Source organism: Vipera berus (assembly GCF_964194415.1).
Source record: "Vipera berus genome assembly, chromosome: 1".
Taxonomy (NCBI): Eukaryota; Metazoa; Chordata; class Lepidosauria; order Squamata; family Viperidae; genus Vipera; species Vipera berus.
Genome location: NC_138202.1, coordinates 133315470 through 133333525, shown reverse-complemented (window position 1 = coordinate 133333525; position 18056 = coordinate 133315470). Strand labels below are relative to the sequence as shown.

The 18056-nt window shown below is 40.3% G+C and overlaps 1 protein-coding gene across 1 annotated transcript in view; it reads right to left on the bottom strand.

Moving 5' to 3' along the window:
• LOC308668167 (protein mono-ADP-ribosyltransferase PARP14-like) overlaps nt 1–18056 on the bottom strand; it is a 38273-nt gene that overhangs the window by 11361 nt on the left and 8856 nt on the right. The window contains exons 6-12 of the mRNA XM_081327867.1: nt 15249–17506; nt 13130–13363; nt 12046–12267; nt 10973–11048; nt 8529–8678; nt 8229–8291; nt 1676–1843 (exon numbers count right to left, since the gene is read on the bottom strand). Of these exons, the coding sequence (XP_081183993.1) occupies nt 1676–1843; nt 8229–8291; nt 8529–8678; nt 10973–11048; nt 12046–12267; nt 13130–13363; nt 15249–17506 (3171 nt within the window). The remainder of the gene's footprint in view (nt 1–1675; nt 1844–8228; nt 8292–8528; nt 8679–10972; nt 11049–12045; nt 12268–13129; nt 13364–15248; nt 17507–18056) is intronic.

Sequence of the window (18056 nt, the reverse complement as noted above, 5' to 3'; positions counted from 1 at the left end):
AAAAGAATGTTGCCTACTTCTCTTATAGAATGGGTATGTACCATGAATTTAATTTACTTCTTGCCTTTCTTTCATCACTGGCGTCAAGCTTAACCTTTAGAGCAGGGGTCCCCAAACTTGGCATAAGACTTGTGGACTTCCAGAATTCTTCAGTCACCATTTCCTGATGAGGGATGCTCGTCTAAAGAACTAGCTATTTTCACACTTTGCCCATTTTATAATGGTCAGTCACTGTCAGTACCCTCAAAAAAATCCTCCCTCCTTATATCTGCAGAGGCCAGATGTTAATTGTTTTCAGGATGAGAGCCCAAGGGCCTTGATACATTGCAACATCATGAGTGTTTGGATTTAAAATAAGCGGAGGCATTGGATGTCTACTTGGGGATAATGTTGAAATCTGGATTGCAATCCCCAATCCACCCCTTTTATATGTGCACTGATACTGCACAAACGCGCACACGCACACGCACACACACACACAAACATATATGTATATGTATATATGCAAGAGGTGGAGAACAGAATTTTTGTTATTCTGATAGAATTTCCAGATTCAGCAGGCACCTCTGGTCTGCAAACTGCAGACCAGAGGTGCCTTTTTTTTTCTGTGGACTTACTCCTCTGTTTGGGTTACCATGCTAGCTTTAGCCCCCTATTATTTATTAAATGTGTTAAGTGAATTACAGTATAGAATTTGTGCAGCTGAATTATTGTGCTGTCCACGTAAAGAATGAACCTGATTTTCAACAATTAAAACTTCTCAGATAAGGCTGTGTTATGCAGCATGATCCATAACAATATGTAATGAGGTGAAATGTTGACAATACACTTCATGAATCTATGACATATCTAATGCAAACCATCCCTTTGTATCATGATATATACATCATCATTTTCTCCTCTATTCCTTCTGTTTGCCTATGATGTGCTGGGTATAGGTTCAAAAGATCACAAGAAAAGGAGTAATAGATCATGGTTATGAACTTTAGATCTAAGATATGAAGAGAACAACAAAGGCAAGTTAAATCTCATCCAAGCCAAGCTTGAACTCCCAAGGATTTCATGGACACCTTCATGAAGTTTTCTTAAGAGCAATACATGAAGAATTTGCCACTGCATTTTTGTAGGACAGGGGTGTCAAACTGCCGGCCTCTGGGCCGGTTGCATCATACGGAAGCCACGTCCACCCCATTGCTGGCAATGGAAAAATAGTCACAATACATCGTGATACATCACATGACGTGGTGAATTTGACACCCCTGTTCTAGGACATTATTTCAACTTCTAAATATAGCCTACAGCTCTGTTATTCCGCAAGAGCCTCTGGTCGAAGTCCTAAACACACCAAGGGGGCTGCGGTCTCCAAATGAATGGAAGTCATGAAGGAGAAATTAAGAAATCAACTGCAACAAAACAGAAGGTCAGAGACTCATCCTACTTCATTTTGAGGATGGAATATAGGGGAATTTCATCTCCTTTGTCATGTTCAAACTTAGCAGAACATTGGAACTTGTCCATACATGGCAAATCCACTGCAACAGTTCACATTTTCTACCCATGAGCTAATTTAGGAGACTATCACTAGGATTTAGGGCATAGGCTCCTCCTTAATGAAAACTTTATTCTGGAAAAGCACAAATGATTATCTGAGAGTGGGGGCAGGGGGAATACAAACCTGTTCCAATTACAGGGAAGGCTACAGAGGCATATTGTTTTGCTTCACATTCCTGAAGAACTTTGGAGACCTGAGTGTTGATGCTGGAGCAAGGAGCCAGGTGGATAATTTTTTTACAGGATAGTTTGCCATTTCGTGTAGTTATAAATCCATTGTGAGGCTGAGAGGCTGGAAAAATGAAAATGAAATGAAAATGATAACTTCTCCATGAACTATCCTTGGCATATAGTCTACTACCTCATTGGAGGTAGAGGTATCTATACATTCATTTCTTAATGGAGAGCACCAATTATAAAATTTGACAACTGCTCGCCCTTTGTTGCCTACTGCAAAGACATTTTTAGCACATTACCGGAAACATTGAGTATTCTTTTTGAAGTCAAATTGTAGAAATACAACCTTTTTTGACACATGCAAAGAAAATAAGGAAAAGGTCTATGTTTTCCTCTCTTTTTCTCATTTATGGTCAAAGACTGTAATAGATCGGAAGTGCAGCTAGATAAGCAGCTTCTGATTGTGTCCAAAACCTCTATCTTCATAAATATTCTGGTAGTCTGGTGGGAAGTTACCCTCAGAAGCTGGAGATGGTGCTATCAGGATACTTATTCTGACACCAAAATCTTCTCTTCCTTGTCATCTAATTCCAAGGAACCACATGATCCTTTTAAACTTTACCTATGTCCAATATTTTGATCACCAGACTTTGGTGACCAGATAACCTCCAAATGTGGTGCACTTCAGGCTAACTAAGGAGAAGTGACAGGTGTAACAACATTGCTTAAATCTGCATCTCTCTCATCAGTTAGATCAGACATGTCAAACTCAAGGCCCATGGGCCAGATCCGGACCATGATGTGTTTAGATCTGGCCTGCAAGCAGACTAGTAGGAGGAGGTGATTGAGTATGTAGAGAGGGGGTGAGCTGAAGCGGGGGCAGCACCAAAGTGGCCTGGGGGAAGAGTCAGCTAAAGCTGCAGTGTTGCTGGGGCTCTGCTGAGGCCCTGGGACCAGTGTGCATGGCTCCAGCTGATTGGGGCTTCCAGCGACCTCGGGGGTGGACAGCAGCCACATACAGTCTTCAGCAGAAGAGTCAATTGGAGCTGCAGGGCTGTTGGGGCTTGGCAGAGACCCCAAAATCAGCCCACGCAGCTCCAGCTGATGAGCACTGCATAAAAAAGCCAGCTGGGCAGTGAGTGAATGCATGAGGGAGGGGCTTTGGGGGGGAAGGAGGAGTGAGGGGGGAGAGGTCATTGGAAGGAAAGGAGAAATGCCAGTGGGTCAAGCCTGAGGGAGAGAAGGGGATAGGATAGGAGAGGCTTCTGTGGGTTAAGCCTGAGGGAGAGAAGGGGATAAGATAGGAGAGGCTTCTATGGGGCAAGCCTGAGGGACAGAAGGGGATAAGATATGAGAGGCTTCTGCGGGTTAAGCCTGAGGGAGAGAAGGGGATAAGATATGACAGGCTTCTATGGGGCAAGCCTGAGGGAGAGAAGGGGATAAGATATGAGAGGCTTCTGTGGGGCAAGCCTGAGGGAGAGTTGTTGTTGTTGTTGTCCGACCCATCACGACCCTATGGACAATGTTCCTCCAGGCCTTCCTGTCCTCTACCATCTTCTGGAGTCCATTTAAGCTCACGCCTACTGCTTCAGTGACTCCATCCAGCCACCTCATTCTCTGTCGTCCCCTTCTTCTATTGCCCTCGATCTTTCCCAGCATTAGGCTCTTCTCCAGTGAGTCCTTCCTTCTCATTAGGTGGCCAAAGTATTTGAGTTTTAGCTTCAGGATCTGGCCTTCTAAAGAGCAGTCAGGGTTGATCTCCTCTAGGACTGACCGGTTTGATCGCCTTGCAGTCCAAGGGACTCGCAGGAGTCTTCTCCAGCACCATAGTTCAAAGGCCTCAATTCTTTGGCGCTCAGCCTTTCTTATGGTCCAACTTTCACTGCCATACATTGCAACTGGGAAGACCATAGCCTTGACTATACGCACTTTTGTTGACAGGGTGATGTCTCTGCTTTTTAGTGTGCTGTCTAGATTTGCCATGGCTTTCCTCCCCAGGAGCAAGCGTCTTTTAATTTCTTGGCTACAGTCCCCATCTGCAGTGATCTTGGAGCCCAGGAAAATAAAATCTGTCACTACCTCCATTTCTTCCCCATCTATTTGCCAGGAATTGAGAGGGCCAGATGCCATGATCTTGGTTTTCTTAATGTTAAGTGTCAACCCAAGTTTTGCACTCTCCTTCTTCACCCGCAACAAGAGGCTCTTTAGTTCTTCACTTTCTGCCATTAGAGTGGTATCATCTGCATATCTTAGGTTGTTGATATTTCTTCCGGCAATCTTAATTCCAACTTTTGATTCATCTAGCCCTGCCTTTCTCATGATGTGCTCTGCATATACCATAGATTCCGGCGTATAAGACTACTTTTTAACCCATTAAAATCTTCTCAAAAGTCAGGGGTCGTCTTATACGCCGAGTGCTGAAAATTTAGGGACAGGGCTGGCTGGAAAACCTGGAGCGGATCTTCCATTTAGTCTGCGCAGGGAAAGCGGGACCAATTGGAGTAGAAGCTGCAGTCTGTGATTTTTTACAGGCTGGGGTCTGGGCTTCTTTCCTTCTAAAGTTGAAGAGCAGCTGTAGGCAGGTGGGGAATGCAAGAGCAATTTGAAGCAGGTGGGGAATGCATAGCAGAGCAGCAGCTTAGCTCTAAGGACACATTTGACTCAGGAACTGGGCGGGCTGGCTGGAAAACCTGGAGCGGATCTCCCATTTGGTCTTTTTTTTAAATCCCATTTATATCCCACCCTTCTCCGAAGACTCAGGGCGGCTTACAATTTAAAGCACAAATCAATGTGCTTAGCAATAGCCTTCATTCTATGTATATGCCTGCCTATTAGAGCTTTCACCCCCCCCCCACAAGCAGCATTATTACAAAGTCAGCTTATTGCTCCCAACAATCTGAGCCCTCATTTTACCTACCTCGGAAGGATGGAAGGCTGACTCAACCTTGAGCCTGGTGGGATGAGAACCTGCACTAATTGCAGGCAGCTGGTGTTACATAAGGCTCTGCGCAGGGAAAGCTTTAGAGTGAATTAGGAAAAGTGAAGAAGTGAATTAGGAAAATAGGAAACGGTTGCTGGAATTGGGTATGTGTAGTTTAACGAAGAGAAGGGTGAGGGGTGACACGATAGCAGTGATCCAATATCTCAGGGGCTGCCACAAAGAAGAGGGAGCCAAGCTATTCTCCAAAGCACCTGAAAGCAGGACAAGAAGCAATGGATGGAAACTAGTCAAGGAGAGAAGCAACCTAGAACTAAGGAGAAATTTCCTGACAGTTAGAACAATTAACCAGTGGAACAACCTGCCTCCAGAAGTGGTGAATGCTCCAACACTGGAAGTTTTTAAGAAGAGACTGGACAGCCATTTGTCTGAAATGGTATAGGGTTTCCTGCCTTAGCAGGGGGTTGGACTAGATGACCTCCAAGGTCCCTTCCAACTACTACTACTTCTTCTTCTTCTTCTTCTTCTTCTTCTTATTATTATTATTATTATTATTATTATTATTATTATTATTATTATTATTATTATTATTATTATTATTATATTATTATTAAGTTTAATCCACTTGCACTGTTTTATGTTTACATGTTTGATGACAAACAGCCTTATGTTTATAAGTGACAGTTTTCCTACTAAGTACCTGCATGTCATAAGCATTTGAATTAAAATTACCATATTAAAATCAAATCTGATGTTTTTTAATTTTTATTTGGTGTGCGTTGGAAGAGGGGTAGTCTTATACGGCGAGTATAGCCCAAACCCTATAATTTAACAGGAAATGTAGGGGCTCGTCTTATACGCCGTCGTCTTATACGCCGGAAAATACGGTAAGTTAAATAGGCAAGGCGACAGTATACAGCCTTGCCGGACACCTTTCCCAATTTTGAACCAATCACACAATCAAAGGCTTTAGCATAGTCAATGAAGCAGAAGTAGATGTTTTTCTGGAACTCCCTAGCTTTCTCCATGATCCAGCGTATGTTGGCAATTTGATCTCTACTTCCTCTGCCTCTTCGAAATCCTGCCTGTACCTCTGGTAGTTCTCGATCAACATACTGCTGAAGTCTAGCTTGTAGGATTTTAAGCATGACTTTACTAGCATGAGAAATGAGTGCAATGGTGTGATAGTTTGAACATTCTTTGGCACTGCCTTTCTTTGGAATTGGAATGTAAACTGATCTTTTCCAATCCTGTGGCCACTGTTGAGTTTTCCAAATTTGCTGGCAAATTGAGTGTAGCACTTTTACTGCATTGTCTTTTGAGATTTTGAAGCTGGAATACTGTCACCTCCACTAGCTTTGTTGTTGCTCAGCTTTTCTAAGGCCCACTTCACTTCACATTCTAGGATATCTGGCTCGAGATCAGTGACCACCTCATTGTGATTATCAGGGAAGTTAAGCTCATTCTTGTATAGTTCTTCTGTGTAATTTTGCCACCTCTTCTTAATCTCTTCTGCCTCTGTTAGGTCCCTGCCGTTTTGGTCCTTTATCATGCCCATTTTTGCATGAAACGTTCTCTTCATCTCTCCAATTTTCTTGAAAAGATCTCTGGTCCTCCCTATTCTATTGTTTTATTTTATTTCTTTGCACTGTTCATTTAAGAAGGCATTCTTATCTCTTCTAGCTATTCTCTGGAATTCTGCATTCAATTGGGCGTATCTTTCTTTTTCTCCCTTGCCTTTCGCTTCCCTCCTTTCCTCAGCTATTTGCAAAGCTTCCTCAGACAGCCATTTTGCTTTCTTGCATTTCTTTTTCTTTGGGATGGTTTTGGTTGCTACCTGTTGTACAATGTCGCGAACCTCTGTCCATAGTTCTTCAGGCACTCTGTCTATCAGATCTAATTCCTTAAATCTATTTGTCACCTCTACTGTATATTGAACAGGGATATGATTTAATTCATACCTGAGTGGCCTAGTGCTTTCCCCTACTTTCTTCAGTTTAAGTCTAAATTTGCAAGGAGAAGCTCATGGTCTGAGCCACAGTCAGCTCCTGGTCTTGTTTTTACTGACTGTATAGAGCTTCTCCATCTTTGGCTGCAGAACACATAGTCAATTTGATTTCTGTGTTGACCGTCTGGTGATGTCCATATATAGAGCCGTCTCTTGGGTTGTTGGAAGAGTGTTTGCTATGACCACCGTATTCTCTTGACAAAATTCTATCAGCCTGTGCCCTGCTTCATTTTGCACTCCAAGGCTAAACTTGCCTGTTATTCCAGTTATCTTTTGGCTTCCTACTTTAGCATTCCATTCCCCCATGATGATAAGGACATCATTTTTGGTGTTAGTTCTATAAGGTGCTGTAGGGCTTCATAGAACTGGTCAATTTCATCCTCTTCAGCACTGGTGGTTGGGGCATAGACTTGGACTACTGTGATAATGAATGGTTTGCCTTGGATTCGAACTGAGATCATTCTGTCATTTTGAGGATTGTATCCCAGTATTGCTTTTCCTATTCTTTTATTGGCTATGAAAGCTACTCCATTTCTTCTGAGGGATTCTTGCCCACAGTAGTATACCTGGTGGTCATCAGAAATAAATTCACCCATTCCTGTCCATTTTAGTTCGCTGATACCTAAGATGTCGATGTTCAGTCTTGTCACCTCTTGTTTGACCACATCCAGCTTGCCTTGATTCATGGATCTTACATTCCAGGTTCCTATGGAGAAAAAATCTTTACAGCATCGGAGTTTCCTTTCACCACCAGACACATCCACAGCTGAGCGTCCTTTCGGCTTTGGCCCAGTCGCTTCATTCTTTCTGGCGCTACTAGTACTAGCCCTCTGCTCTTCCCCAGTAGCATATTGGACACCTTCCGACCTGAGGGGCTCATCTTCCAGCATCATATTGTTTTGCCTTTTGGTACTGTCCATCGGGTTTTCATGGCAAAGATACTGGAGTGGGTTGCCATTTCCTTCTCCAATGGATCACGTTTTGTCAGAACTCTCTGCTATGACCTTTCCGTCTTGGGTGGCCCTGCACGGCATAGCTCATAGCTTCATGTTGGGATTACAATTCCCAATACTCTAAAACGAACTAAATGGGGAAAAAAGGTTTCCAAATTTAGTTTTTAACTAAACCCCACCTGCTGCAACCCATATACTACTGAAAAATAAATGTGTAGATTTGTGTCTGGCTTCTTAATTGGATCCAGATAAAATTTATCTCTTTTTCATCAGCATGTTTCCTCCTGCTGATTCATAGATCTTTTTTTCAACAATAACTAACTTGCAGAATAGCACTGACAAATGTATTCAGAACTATTATTAAACAATCTAGGAAATACCAAGCAAACTATATTTGGCAATTGAATTCTGCCAAATCCTCTATTACCTAACCCAGGGATAGGCAACCTTGGCTCTTTTATGACTCGTGGACTTCAACTCCCAGAATTCCTGAACCAGCCATGCTGGCTCAGGAATTCTGGGAGTTGAAGTCTACGAGTCAAAAAAGAGCCAAGGTTCCTATCCCTGACCTAACCCAATGGGACTTCTTGTTGCACCTTACCAAGTCTTGCACATTCTGCTTCAATTTCAGGTCCTGCACCTTCCAAAATTGCTTTGGAGACACCTGTAAAGATATGAAAAAGGAGACAGGAATATGTATGAAAGTAAACAGCGAACATCTCTGGTTACAAAAAAATAGTTTAAATTCCTCTTGTTATTTCAATGAATCTTCATTTTTCACTCTCATTCATTCATACACATGCAAACAGACTTTTGCATATCCAGACAGCTTTTTGTCTCACCAAGAATGAGCACTCAGCTTATTAGGATGTTCAGAAGATGTTCATTTGAAATTGAATACCTAATTTGGATGTGAAGTTTTCATTGGTCACATTCACAATGACATCTGTGTTTTCCATTCTAATATCTCCTATCATTGACTGGAAGGTAACGGATCCAATCTGCATTTCATTACTCCCTAAAGCTGAAGTAGAAAGGGATCCAAAGAAACCTGTGATTGAAAAAAGAAGCACTATGGTTGAGTTATAGCACTGATGAATAGAATAGAACAGAACAGAACAGAACAGAACAGAACAGAACAGAATAGAATAGGAATTCTTTATTGACCAAATGTAGTTGGACACACAAGGAATTTGTCTCTGGTGCATAAGCTCTCAGTGTACACACAAGTAATATTGATAAATCATGATCATAACAATGTAAAAATACATTCATCATAAATCATAAAATACAACACTTCATTATAAATCATAAGATGCAACACTTATTGATAGTCATAGGATACTAGCTAAGCAGAACACAAATCATGCTAGGATACTAAATAAAACAATATAAATTGTAAGATACAAACAACAAAATTACAATCATAAGAAAATAAGGATAGGTAATAGGAAAGATGAGGAGAATAATAACAATACAGCTTTACTAAATAATTTGACAGTGTTGTAGGAATTAGTTGTTTAGCAGAGTGATTGCATGGGGAAAAATGTCCTTGTGTCTAGTTGTTTTGGCATGCAATGCCCTATACTGTCATCTTGAGGGAAGAATTTAAAACAGTTTATGTCCAGGATGTGAGGGGTCTGTAGATATTTTCACAGCCCTCTTTCTTTCTCGTGCAGTATACAGGTCCTCAATGGAAGGCAGGCTGGTAGCAGTTGTTTTTTTCCCCTGCAGTTCTAACTATTTGTTAAAGTCTGTGTCTGTCTTGTTTGGTTGCAGTTCCAAAACAGAGAGTTATAGAGATGCAATTGACAGATTCAATAATTCCTTTATAGAACTGTATCAGCAGTCTGTGGGCAGTCTGAGCTTTCTGAGTTGACACAGGAAGAAAATTCTTTGTTGTGCTTTTTTAATGACATTTTTGATGTTAGGTGTCCATTTTAAATCTTGAGATATTATAGAACCTAGAAACTTAAAGGTCTCTACTGTTAATACTGTGTTGTCTAGTATTGTAAGAGATAGTAAAATAATAGGATTTTCCTAAAATCTATTATCATTTCTACAGTTTTAAGTGTGTTCAGTTCAAGATTGTTCCAGCCACACTACAAAGCCAGTTGTTCAACCTCCCATCTGTATGCAGATTCACTGTTGTCTTGAACGAGACCAATCACTGTTGCGTCATCTGCAAACTCCAGTACTTTAACAGAGGGATCTTTTGAGATGCAGTCATTGGTAAATAGAGAGAAGTGAAGAGAGCACACAGCCCTGCCCCTCCCCCCCCGTGCTAATTGTACAGATATCTGATGTAATTTTGGTTAGCTTCACTTGCTGCTTCCTATCTATTATAAAGCTTATGATCCACTTACAGTTGTAGTCAGGCTCAGCTAGCTGATTTAGTTTAGTGAGAAGAATATCTGGAACTCTGTATTGAATGCCAAGCTGAAGCCTACAAAAAGGACCGTTGCATAGGTCTTTGGAGATTCAAGATGTTGTAGGATGTAGTACAGAGCCATATTAACAGCATTATCTGCCGATCTATTTGCTTGGTAGGCAAATTGCAAGGCGACTAAGAGCGGATCTGTGATGGTTTTCAGGTGGGCCAGCACTAACCTTTCAAAGGTTTTTGTAACTATGGATATCAGAGCAACTGGTCTGTAGTCATTCAGTTCTTTGATGGAGGGTTTTGTTGGCACTGAGATGATAGTAGAGCATTTGAAGCAAGAAGGAACTTAGCATATCTCTAGTGATTTACTAGGGACGCGGCAGCTCAGTGGGTTAGGATGCTGAGCTTATCGATCAGAAGGTCGGCAGTTTGGCAGGTCGAATCCCGAGTGCCGCGTAACAGAGTGAGTGCCTGTTACTCGTCCCAGCTTCTGCCAACCTAGCAATTCAAAAGCATGTAAAAATGCTACCAAAGCCAAACAAATCATGCTATGGCTTTGCATATGAGTTCATGGCCATTCTGAAAGAAAGTATAAATCAAAAGATCCCCAGCCTTTCCTGCTTTGCAGACTGGCTGGTGGGGGGGGGAGAGAGAGGGAATGAATATGTGTGAGGGATGGGCATGCGAGCGCGCTCACCTGCCACTTCCACGGCCCGGTTCCAAATGGGCCAAGGTCCAGTAGTGGGCCATGGGCCAGAGGTTGAGGACCCCTGGTATAAAACATCTTCTGAAAATGTAGTCCCTCCATTCTTCTAATAGCTATAACTGGTACTATGTAAAGGAACGCCTGTCCACATATAACTCATTTTACATCCCAGTCGGACCTAATATAGTTCTGGAAGTCATAATAAGAAAAAGGTGGAGAAAGAAGAAAAGTCTGCCCAACTGAGCCCACCCATTACCTGCCATTTCTTCACTGCTCGGTGGCGCAGCCTGGAGGACACCATCAATCCCAGATCGAAAAACTTCTGTAAATGCCTAGGGGGGGAAGTTATCCACCTGTTTCCAAAACTTTGCAAAAAAGCAACAATAACACCATGGAACCATTCTTACAAAAACTGAATAATGGCACTGGGGGTAACGGACTCACAAATTTGGGGGTCATGGGGGAGTCATTGGATGCCCCTTGATACAATGAGTGTTTCTACTAAAAGTAGGTGCATCCAACATCTTCAGTAAAATATAACAGCTTCTTGAACAGGGGGAAGCCAGCAAGCTGTTAACTCTGTATTTTTACTAAAATTTACTAAAATTGCTTCACCCACCCTACCACTACCCTGCCAAAAACATGGGGCTGTGGGTAACTGTTTAATTTGACTGCCCTGAAAGATAGGACAGTCATCTGTTATCTTTGAGCAGGAGAGATGATTGAATGAAAAAATAAAAATACAGTTAAATAGGATAATAGTCAAATCTGCACAATTCCATAGAATGTTTAAACATGGTTAATGGGATACGCCACATTTGGCTGGATTTGAACATGCTATGTCACAAACCCTAACAAAACAAAAGTTTGGTAAGAGAGCCAGTTTGGTGTAATGGCTAGAAACCAGGAAACCATGAATTCAAGTTCCATTTTAGCCATGAAAAACTAACCTGGTTATTTTGGGCCAGTTACTCTCTCTCAACCCAACCAACCTTACAGGGTTGTTGCTGTAGGGAAAATAGAATGAGGAAGGTTTATTGGGTATTTACCGCCTTATTTCTAAAAATAGTAAAGGTGGATAATAGTAAAGGTGAATGAATGAATGAATTTAGCCAAAATCAAGCAAATCGCATTGTAAGTTTGAAAGATATGTGGACCACCTTTGACTGTATCTGGGAAAGTAGATGCCCATCTAACAATCCAGCTTGGCTGCTGCCCTAATTATTTTGTAATTATTAGCTGGACATTTACAATTATTTTTGCGAGGTAAAGTTTGAGGTTTCTTAAAAACAAATGGCAATTTCTTATTTGGAAGAAAAGTAACATTACCTTTATATTGTCTTCATCTTTTGGATGTAGGAGCACATGAACTTTCCGAAGGGATTTTAAATTCTTCTTTCTACCAAACGTAAGTATTTCCTTAAACATACAGTTAGCCACCTCAGAATTTGGAAAATTAAAACCTCCAGTCCCAATGGCTGGGAATGAGATAGACTTTAATGATAACATTTCAGTCCTCTCCAGACATTTCCTCATGATGTTTTGAAGTTTCTGTAAAATATAAAACAATATTTCACAATCGTGCTTTAAAAGGCCCAATATTAAGACAAATCTTAATTTAGGAGCCAGAATAGACAAGAGGTGTGCACAGATCAACCTCATTCACACATAAAGATAGGGATATGAAAAACATGGAACACTACATTCAACTTCAACTCAGCATAATCAATTGCATCAAAATTATGGCTCTGGTTTTGAAGAATGGCTTACAAAGTAACACCTCCTTTTTTAAAGTAAGAAGACATAATGTATGTATTCTGGTATCAGCCCATCAGCAGATAAGCCAACCCTCAAAATTTTTAACCAAAGCACAATGGAAAATATGCTACCCATGGATAAGCTGTTCCAATTTATCATGGTATTTTAGTTAAAAATTTGAGGGTCAGCTTATACACAGATGGGCTTATTCACAAGTATATATGGGTAAATTTAAAAACTATGATCGTATATCCTTGTAGATAAACCATCTGCAGATAAGCTGAACTCATTCTAGCACCCAAAATTCTTAGCTTATTTTCCAAGTATATTAAGTATTCGGGAATAAGATGGACAATTTAGCATGCATGCTTTTTAACTTTAGTACAAACTGACACACAGACGTTAAAAACAAAACCAATAACAGAGCTATTGAGAATGCCCAGGAAAGTACTGGCAAAGCTCAAGAAACTGACTTGAATATGCACAAGGAGCATAAAAGGAAGAATCGGCTTCCACTATTCTTTAACCTGAATTGTTAATGTCATGTAGAGACATAAGATTATAAACAAGGGTCATCAGCAATCCTTCTTGTTGACTCGTGAACATTACATTCCAAGACAATGACAGCAAACAAGGAAGCAAAATGAACCAGTACCTTGATTGCAGTCCCTTTTCCTCTATCCCACTGTGGAACTATAACATGGAACAAAACACAGGCAAGGTTATGCCCGTGGGTTTGAATTACACAGTTGCCTAGGGCTCCTTGATCTTGGACCACTTGATCAAACTCATCTTGAAGCTCAACTCCAGCCTTCTGCAGCACAGCTTTTGAAAGTGGGCCTACGCCAAGCTTTAGATCCTCACCAATAGTGCTTACGATAACATCCGTCTGGAATCAAAACCACGTTAAAATTACTTCCAAGATTTTATGTATTACAAGATTAACTGACTAGGAGCTAAGTATGTGTATCACAGAGTATTCTTTGACCCACGATGCTGTTATTAAGGTAACACAGGGGGAAAACAGTCCTTAAACAAATGAGACATCTTTGATCCACTGGAGACTCCAGCAGGGAATGGGAACGGTATGGGAAAAGGGGTGCTAATGTTTTGCAACTCCATCACCAATGACTCATATCATAATGAATTAGTTCCCAATTTGGCATGGATTATCAATTCAAGAGTTGGACGAATGGAGGAGAAATCATTAGTGCTTCCTCCCATTATCAAGGTTTAGGCATGCCTTTTCCATTAACAACGAAAGATGCTTTTTCATGAGGCAACTGGACTTTTTTGTTTTTCGAAGACAGAAGAGTCAACATTTTAGACAAAGAGGACTGCTGGTTTGAAAGAGGGGTTGAAGAGGCCATCTACATCAAAACTGAACAGCCTTCTCTCAACAGAAGGGGAGGGATCTGACATCATCTATCTTCAGTCTACAACACAGTCCTTTCAACAGTTCCAAGAAGGCTCAACACCCATTTGCACCACTCAGGTGACCCTGACGACACAGATAAACCGTCAGGTGACATCAATGACTCTGTAAAAGAATGCAAATGACCAGCTGTCTGCCAGGAGTATAAATCCTTCTATTCTGAATCAAAATCCGTTGTACTGTAATTAATCTCTTATTAAGACTTCTATGGTCTATATAAGCAGATGCCATTACCATTAACAGCTCTCTTTCTCCAGATAGTAGAACTCGTGGAAACACTTTTATCATATAGAAATACCTTTATTGCTTGTAGAGTAGGATACAACAGGTGGGGTGCGTTAAGATGATATCTGAAGCATTTCCAAGGTCAGAAAATGGTAATAACTCCCAGCGTCTGCACGTAAGTCTACAGCACATGTCTGCTGTATCACCTTTGCTGGTTAATGGAGGATATCAGGCACAGAGCCAAGAAGAAGAAAGTTAGCTCAGAAAAAGGGGAAATACATCACAAAGAGGGAGGGGTTAGCTGACCCATTAGCATAATGTATAATTTCCCAAAACAGCCACGTGGTGGCAGCACACCTTCCATTCCCACCATCCAGTCAGAGCTGAAAAAGCTTCTTGGATGAGAAGGGAAATGTCTTCAGGAAAAAACGAAAAAATCCAGTTGCCTTATGAAAAAGCATCTTTGGAACAACTAAGACCTGGATGACTGAGGATCTTTATAGACAATCATGGTGAAAATGCATTTACTTTTCCGCTTTGACTGCCTTTTTGCTAAACAGTAAGATATCATACATTAATATCTTATTATTTTTACTTTTTCCTCCCATAAAAATTCCTTAATCAAAAAGGGATAGAATCTACTAATTGCAATAATCAGAAAACACTCTAGAATTACAAAGAAAGATGATGACCCATTCAGATTCAACATTATACTGAAATAAGATTAACAGTGCCTAATAATAGGGCTTGAATGACATTCTATAAATTATAACTCCTATTCTTGCTGCTTAGCATCTCAACAAATATTGTAGAGAATCTGTAATAGGAATAGCAGTTCCTGTTACAAGAATAGCAGAATTTCCACTAACAGAACCCATGAAATAGAGCATGGAAATGCAGTCCATATCCTTTGCCTGGATGTGAAAAGAAGAACTTTCCACTACTCATGCAGCACATCCCAGGTTCAGAGTCATCTCTCCAAAGGCAAAGTTTTTAAAGTTGTCAAAATGAAAAGACTAATCCAGTCTTCTCCAAGATGTGCATCTAATGAATAAAAATATGTTTCAGCTGCATTGAAGATAATTTAAGTTCCACTGCTAATATAAATGCTTACCGTAGCATCTTCGATGCCTTTTTCTTCTAGGATAAGTTTCAGACCTTCATCAGAAGTCACTACAAGATCGTCTTTACTCTCTGCAAGTTGACTGTTTGATGGAGAAGACAGTGATGTGGGCTGGGGTGGTCCACTTTTAAACACTTCGCGTAAAGCATCAGAAAAAGCCTGAACTGTTTGGGGGGTCATATCTACCAGGCAAATATCTTTCAGGCTGCTGTTCTCAGAAAATTCTTCTAAGGTTTCCTTGATGGCTGTTAAAATGGAATGAGTGCACTCTTTTATTGGGAATCCAAAAATCCCAGAGCTTATGGCAGGGATGGCTATGGAGCGATGACTGAATTTTTCTGCCAGTTTTAAGCTTTCCCTTACAGCTTTCTTTAATAGTTTTATACAGTTTTCTTTGTCGGCACTGGTCCATCTTGGCCCAACAGCATGAATCACCTGTTTACACGGCAAGTTCCAAGCTCCTGTGATTACTGCACAGCCAGGCTTCAGATCTCCATGTTTCTGTATGAGACAATCACATTCATCTTGCAACTGTGGACCAGCCGCTTTTAGCAAAGCATTGGCAAGGCCACCAATGTGCTTCAGTGTTTCATTTGATGCGTTGACCACCACATCAGCTTGATAACGGGTCAGATCTCCCATACAGACCCGTATCACCACACCATTTTTTAAGTTTACCTTGGTTTGAAGGTGTTCTACATTTTCCGCAGAACTTCCATTTTTCTCATCATCTCTTTGCAATCTGATCAAACAGTTGAATTCTGTTTTCACTTGGTTAACATAGTAACGTTCTTGGTTTCTAAAAAGGTCTTTCACTCCAGGTTTATCAAACACTACATTCACAGAGTGCAGTGAACACAGCATTTGTTGTACCATCACTGCTGCCTCTGTCACTTCTACTTTGGGTCCACTCAAGACAATGTTCTTCTGTTTTGGCCTGAGTCCAAAATTAATACTCAGGCCTTTCTTGTTCAAATCACACCAAACCTTCTGTTTTTCCTCCTCTATAAACTGCACCATAGCCACTGACTTGACAGGAATTACTGTTTGCATGTGGGTGTTTCTTTCAACAAAATCTGAAAGTTGCTGGTAGACATCAGCTACAACTTTTGTATAACCAGCCACAATAATTTTAGCATCTCCTTCCAAATCAATCCTGTCCTCAATAATTATTACACTTTCCTCAACAGAATTATTAAGCTTCTGAAGATGCTTAATTAATTCTTTCCATTGCTTTCTGTGAATGAGTTCCTGGTCCTTCAATATAACGCATTCATGATTCAAGCATTTCTTTATTTGTTCCTCTGCTTTTAAGAGGCCTTCAGGAGAATATCCTACCAAAGCTATAGAATCATGTGTAAGTTCAAAGGCAGCATTAATTTTATTTGCCGTAAACAGGCTCCATGACAACTTAACAGGGTCTGCACTTTGTAGGAACTGAAAAATAGAAGGATGAATATTGACATTTTTGTCCACTATTCTGCACATCTTCTCTAGTAAGTCACTTTTCATTTTGAAAACCTCTGTAGGTATCCCATTCAGTTGCAACTGCTTTGCTGAAGCATCATAACTCCATTTCAGCCCAGTGTGTTCTTCATTGATAGTCTCTTCTAGCAAGATATGCTGCAAAACTTTATACTTTACTGGGGAAATTGACAACGTTTGCTGTAATGTTTGCCTGGCTATTTCAAGATCCTTGGTCAAATGTTCTATATATTCCCTCAACTCTTTCTCCACACAACCCACAGTGAATGCAAAACCAGCTACAGTAACCCAATTTTTGGAGTCGTCCGGCACAGCCAATACATTTTTTAACAAATTGCTTTCAATGGTCTCCCATGCTTCTGGAATGATTTTGCATTTAACTGTTCCGAACTTTGACAAGATGCATGCAAACTCCTCAGAAACTTTATCTTTCCAAGACCTAACCAATTCTTTTATGGACTTTCCTTGCTTAGCTAAGATAGCTGAGGGAGACAATACGAGTTCTGGTTGCTCACAGGTTCTCTGGGGCCATATTACTTCACAGAAACAATTGGCCATTTCTTTCTCTATTTCTTGGATTAATTTATACTTTCCTTGTAGAAATTGCCATATATAAGGATCTAAAGGGACACTGATTGATTCTGGCATCTTGATTTGTGGCTTCTCCTTTCCATACAAAACTGTATTCAATGAACTGTAGAATGGATAAACCAGGACTGTCTGGCCATTTAATGAGTGCTGCTTTTTCAATGCTGTCAGGGCAGCTATAAACAAACAAACAAAAAAATAGAATATACTGAGAATTTGAATCAGAGGTTGCAATAGAAATAGATACAATTTAGATACCATGCAGTTAACAGAACTTACAAAACAATAATTTTTGAATTTCCTGGAATACAGCTTCTGAAAATCAGTTGATTCCTCACCAATATTTTTTAAAAAAATCCAGTATTATTCATTTGATCAATGCTATTATACCATATTTGTCATAATAAACTACATCTTTCTACCAATATTTGTAAGTCTTAAATATTTCTACATACATTTTTTCTTTAAGCACAATCTAGTCCTAGTTTTTAGCCATTTGTGCATAGCTTGCAATCATTCATTCCATTTTCCCATCAAACACAACTATGTGATATATCTTTGATGGATTAATTAAGTCACAAATATATTTCAGTCACAACATACATGTTTGCTTTATTCTCTGATCAAAACTGAACCATTTATTACTATTAATTAAATGTATTATGGCTGCCTACTCTGGGCAATTCACAAAAGTCAAATACAGAATTAAAAAAGTTAAAACATAAA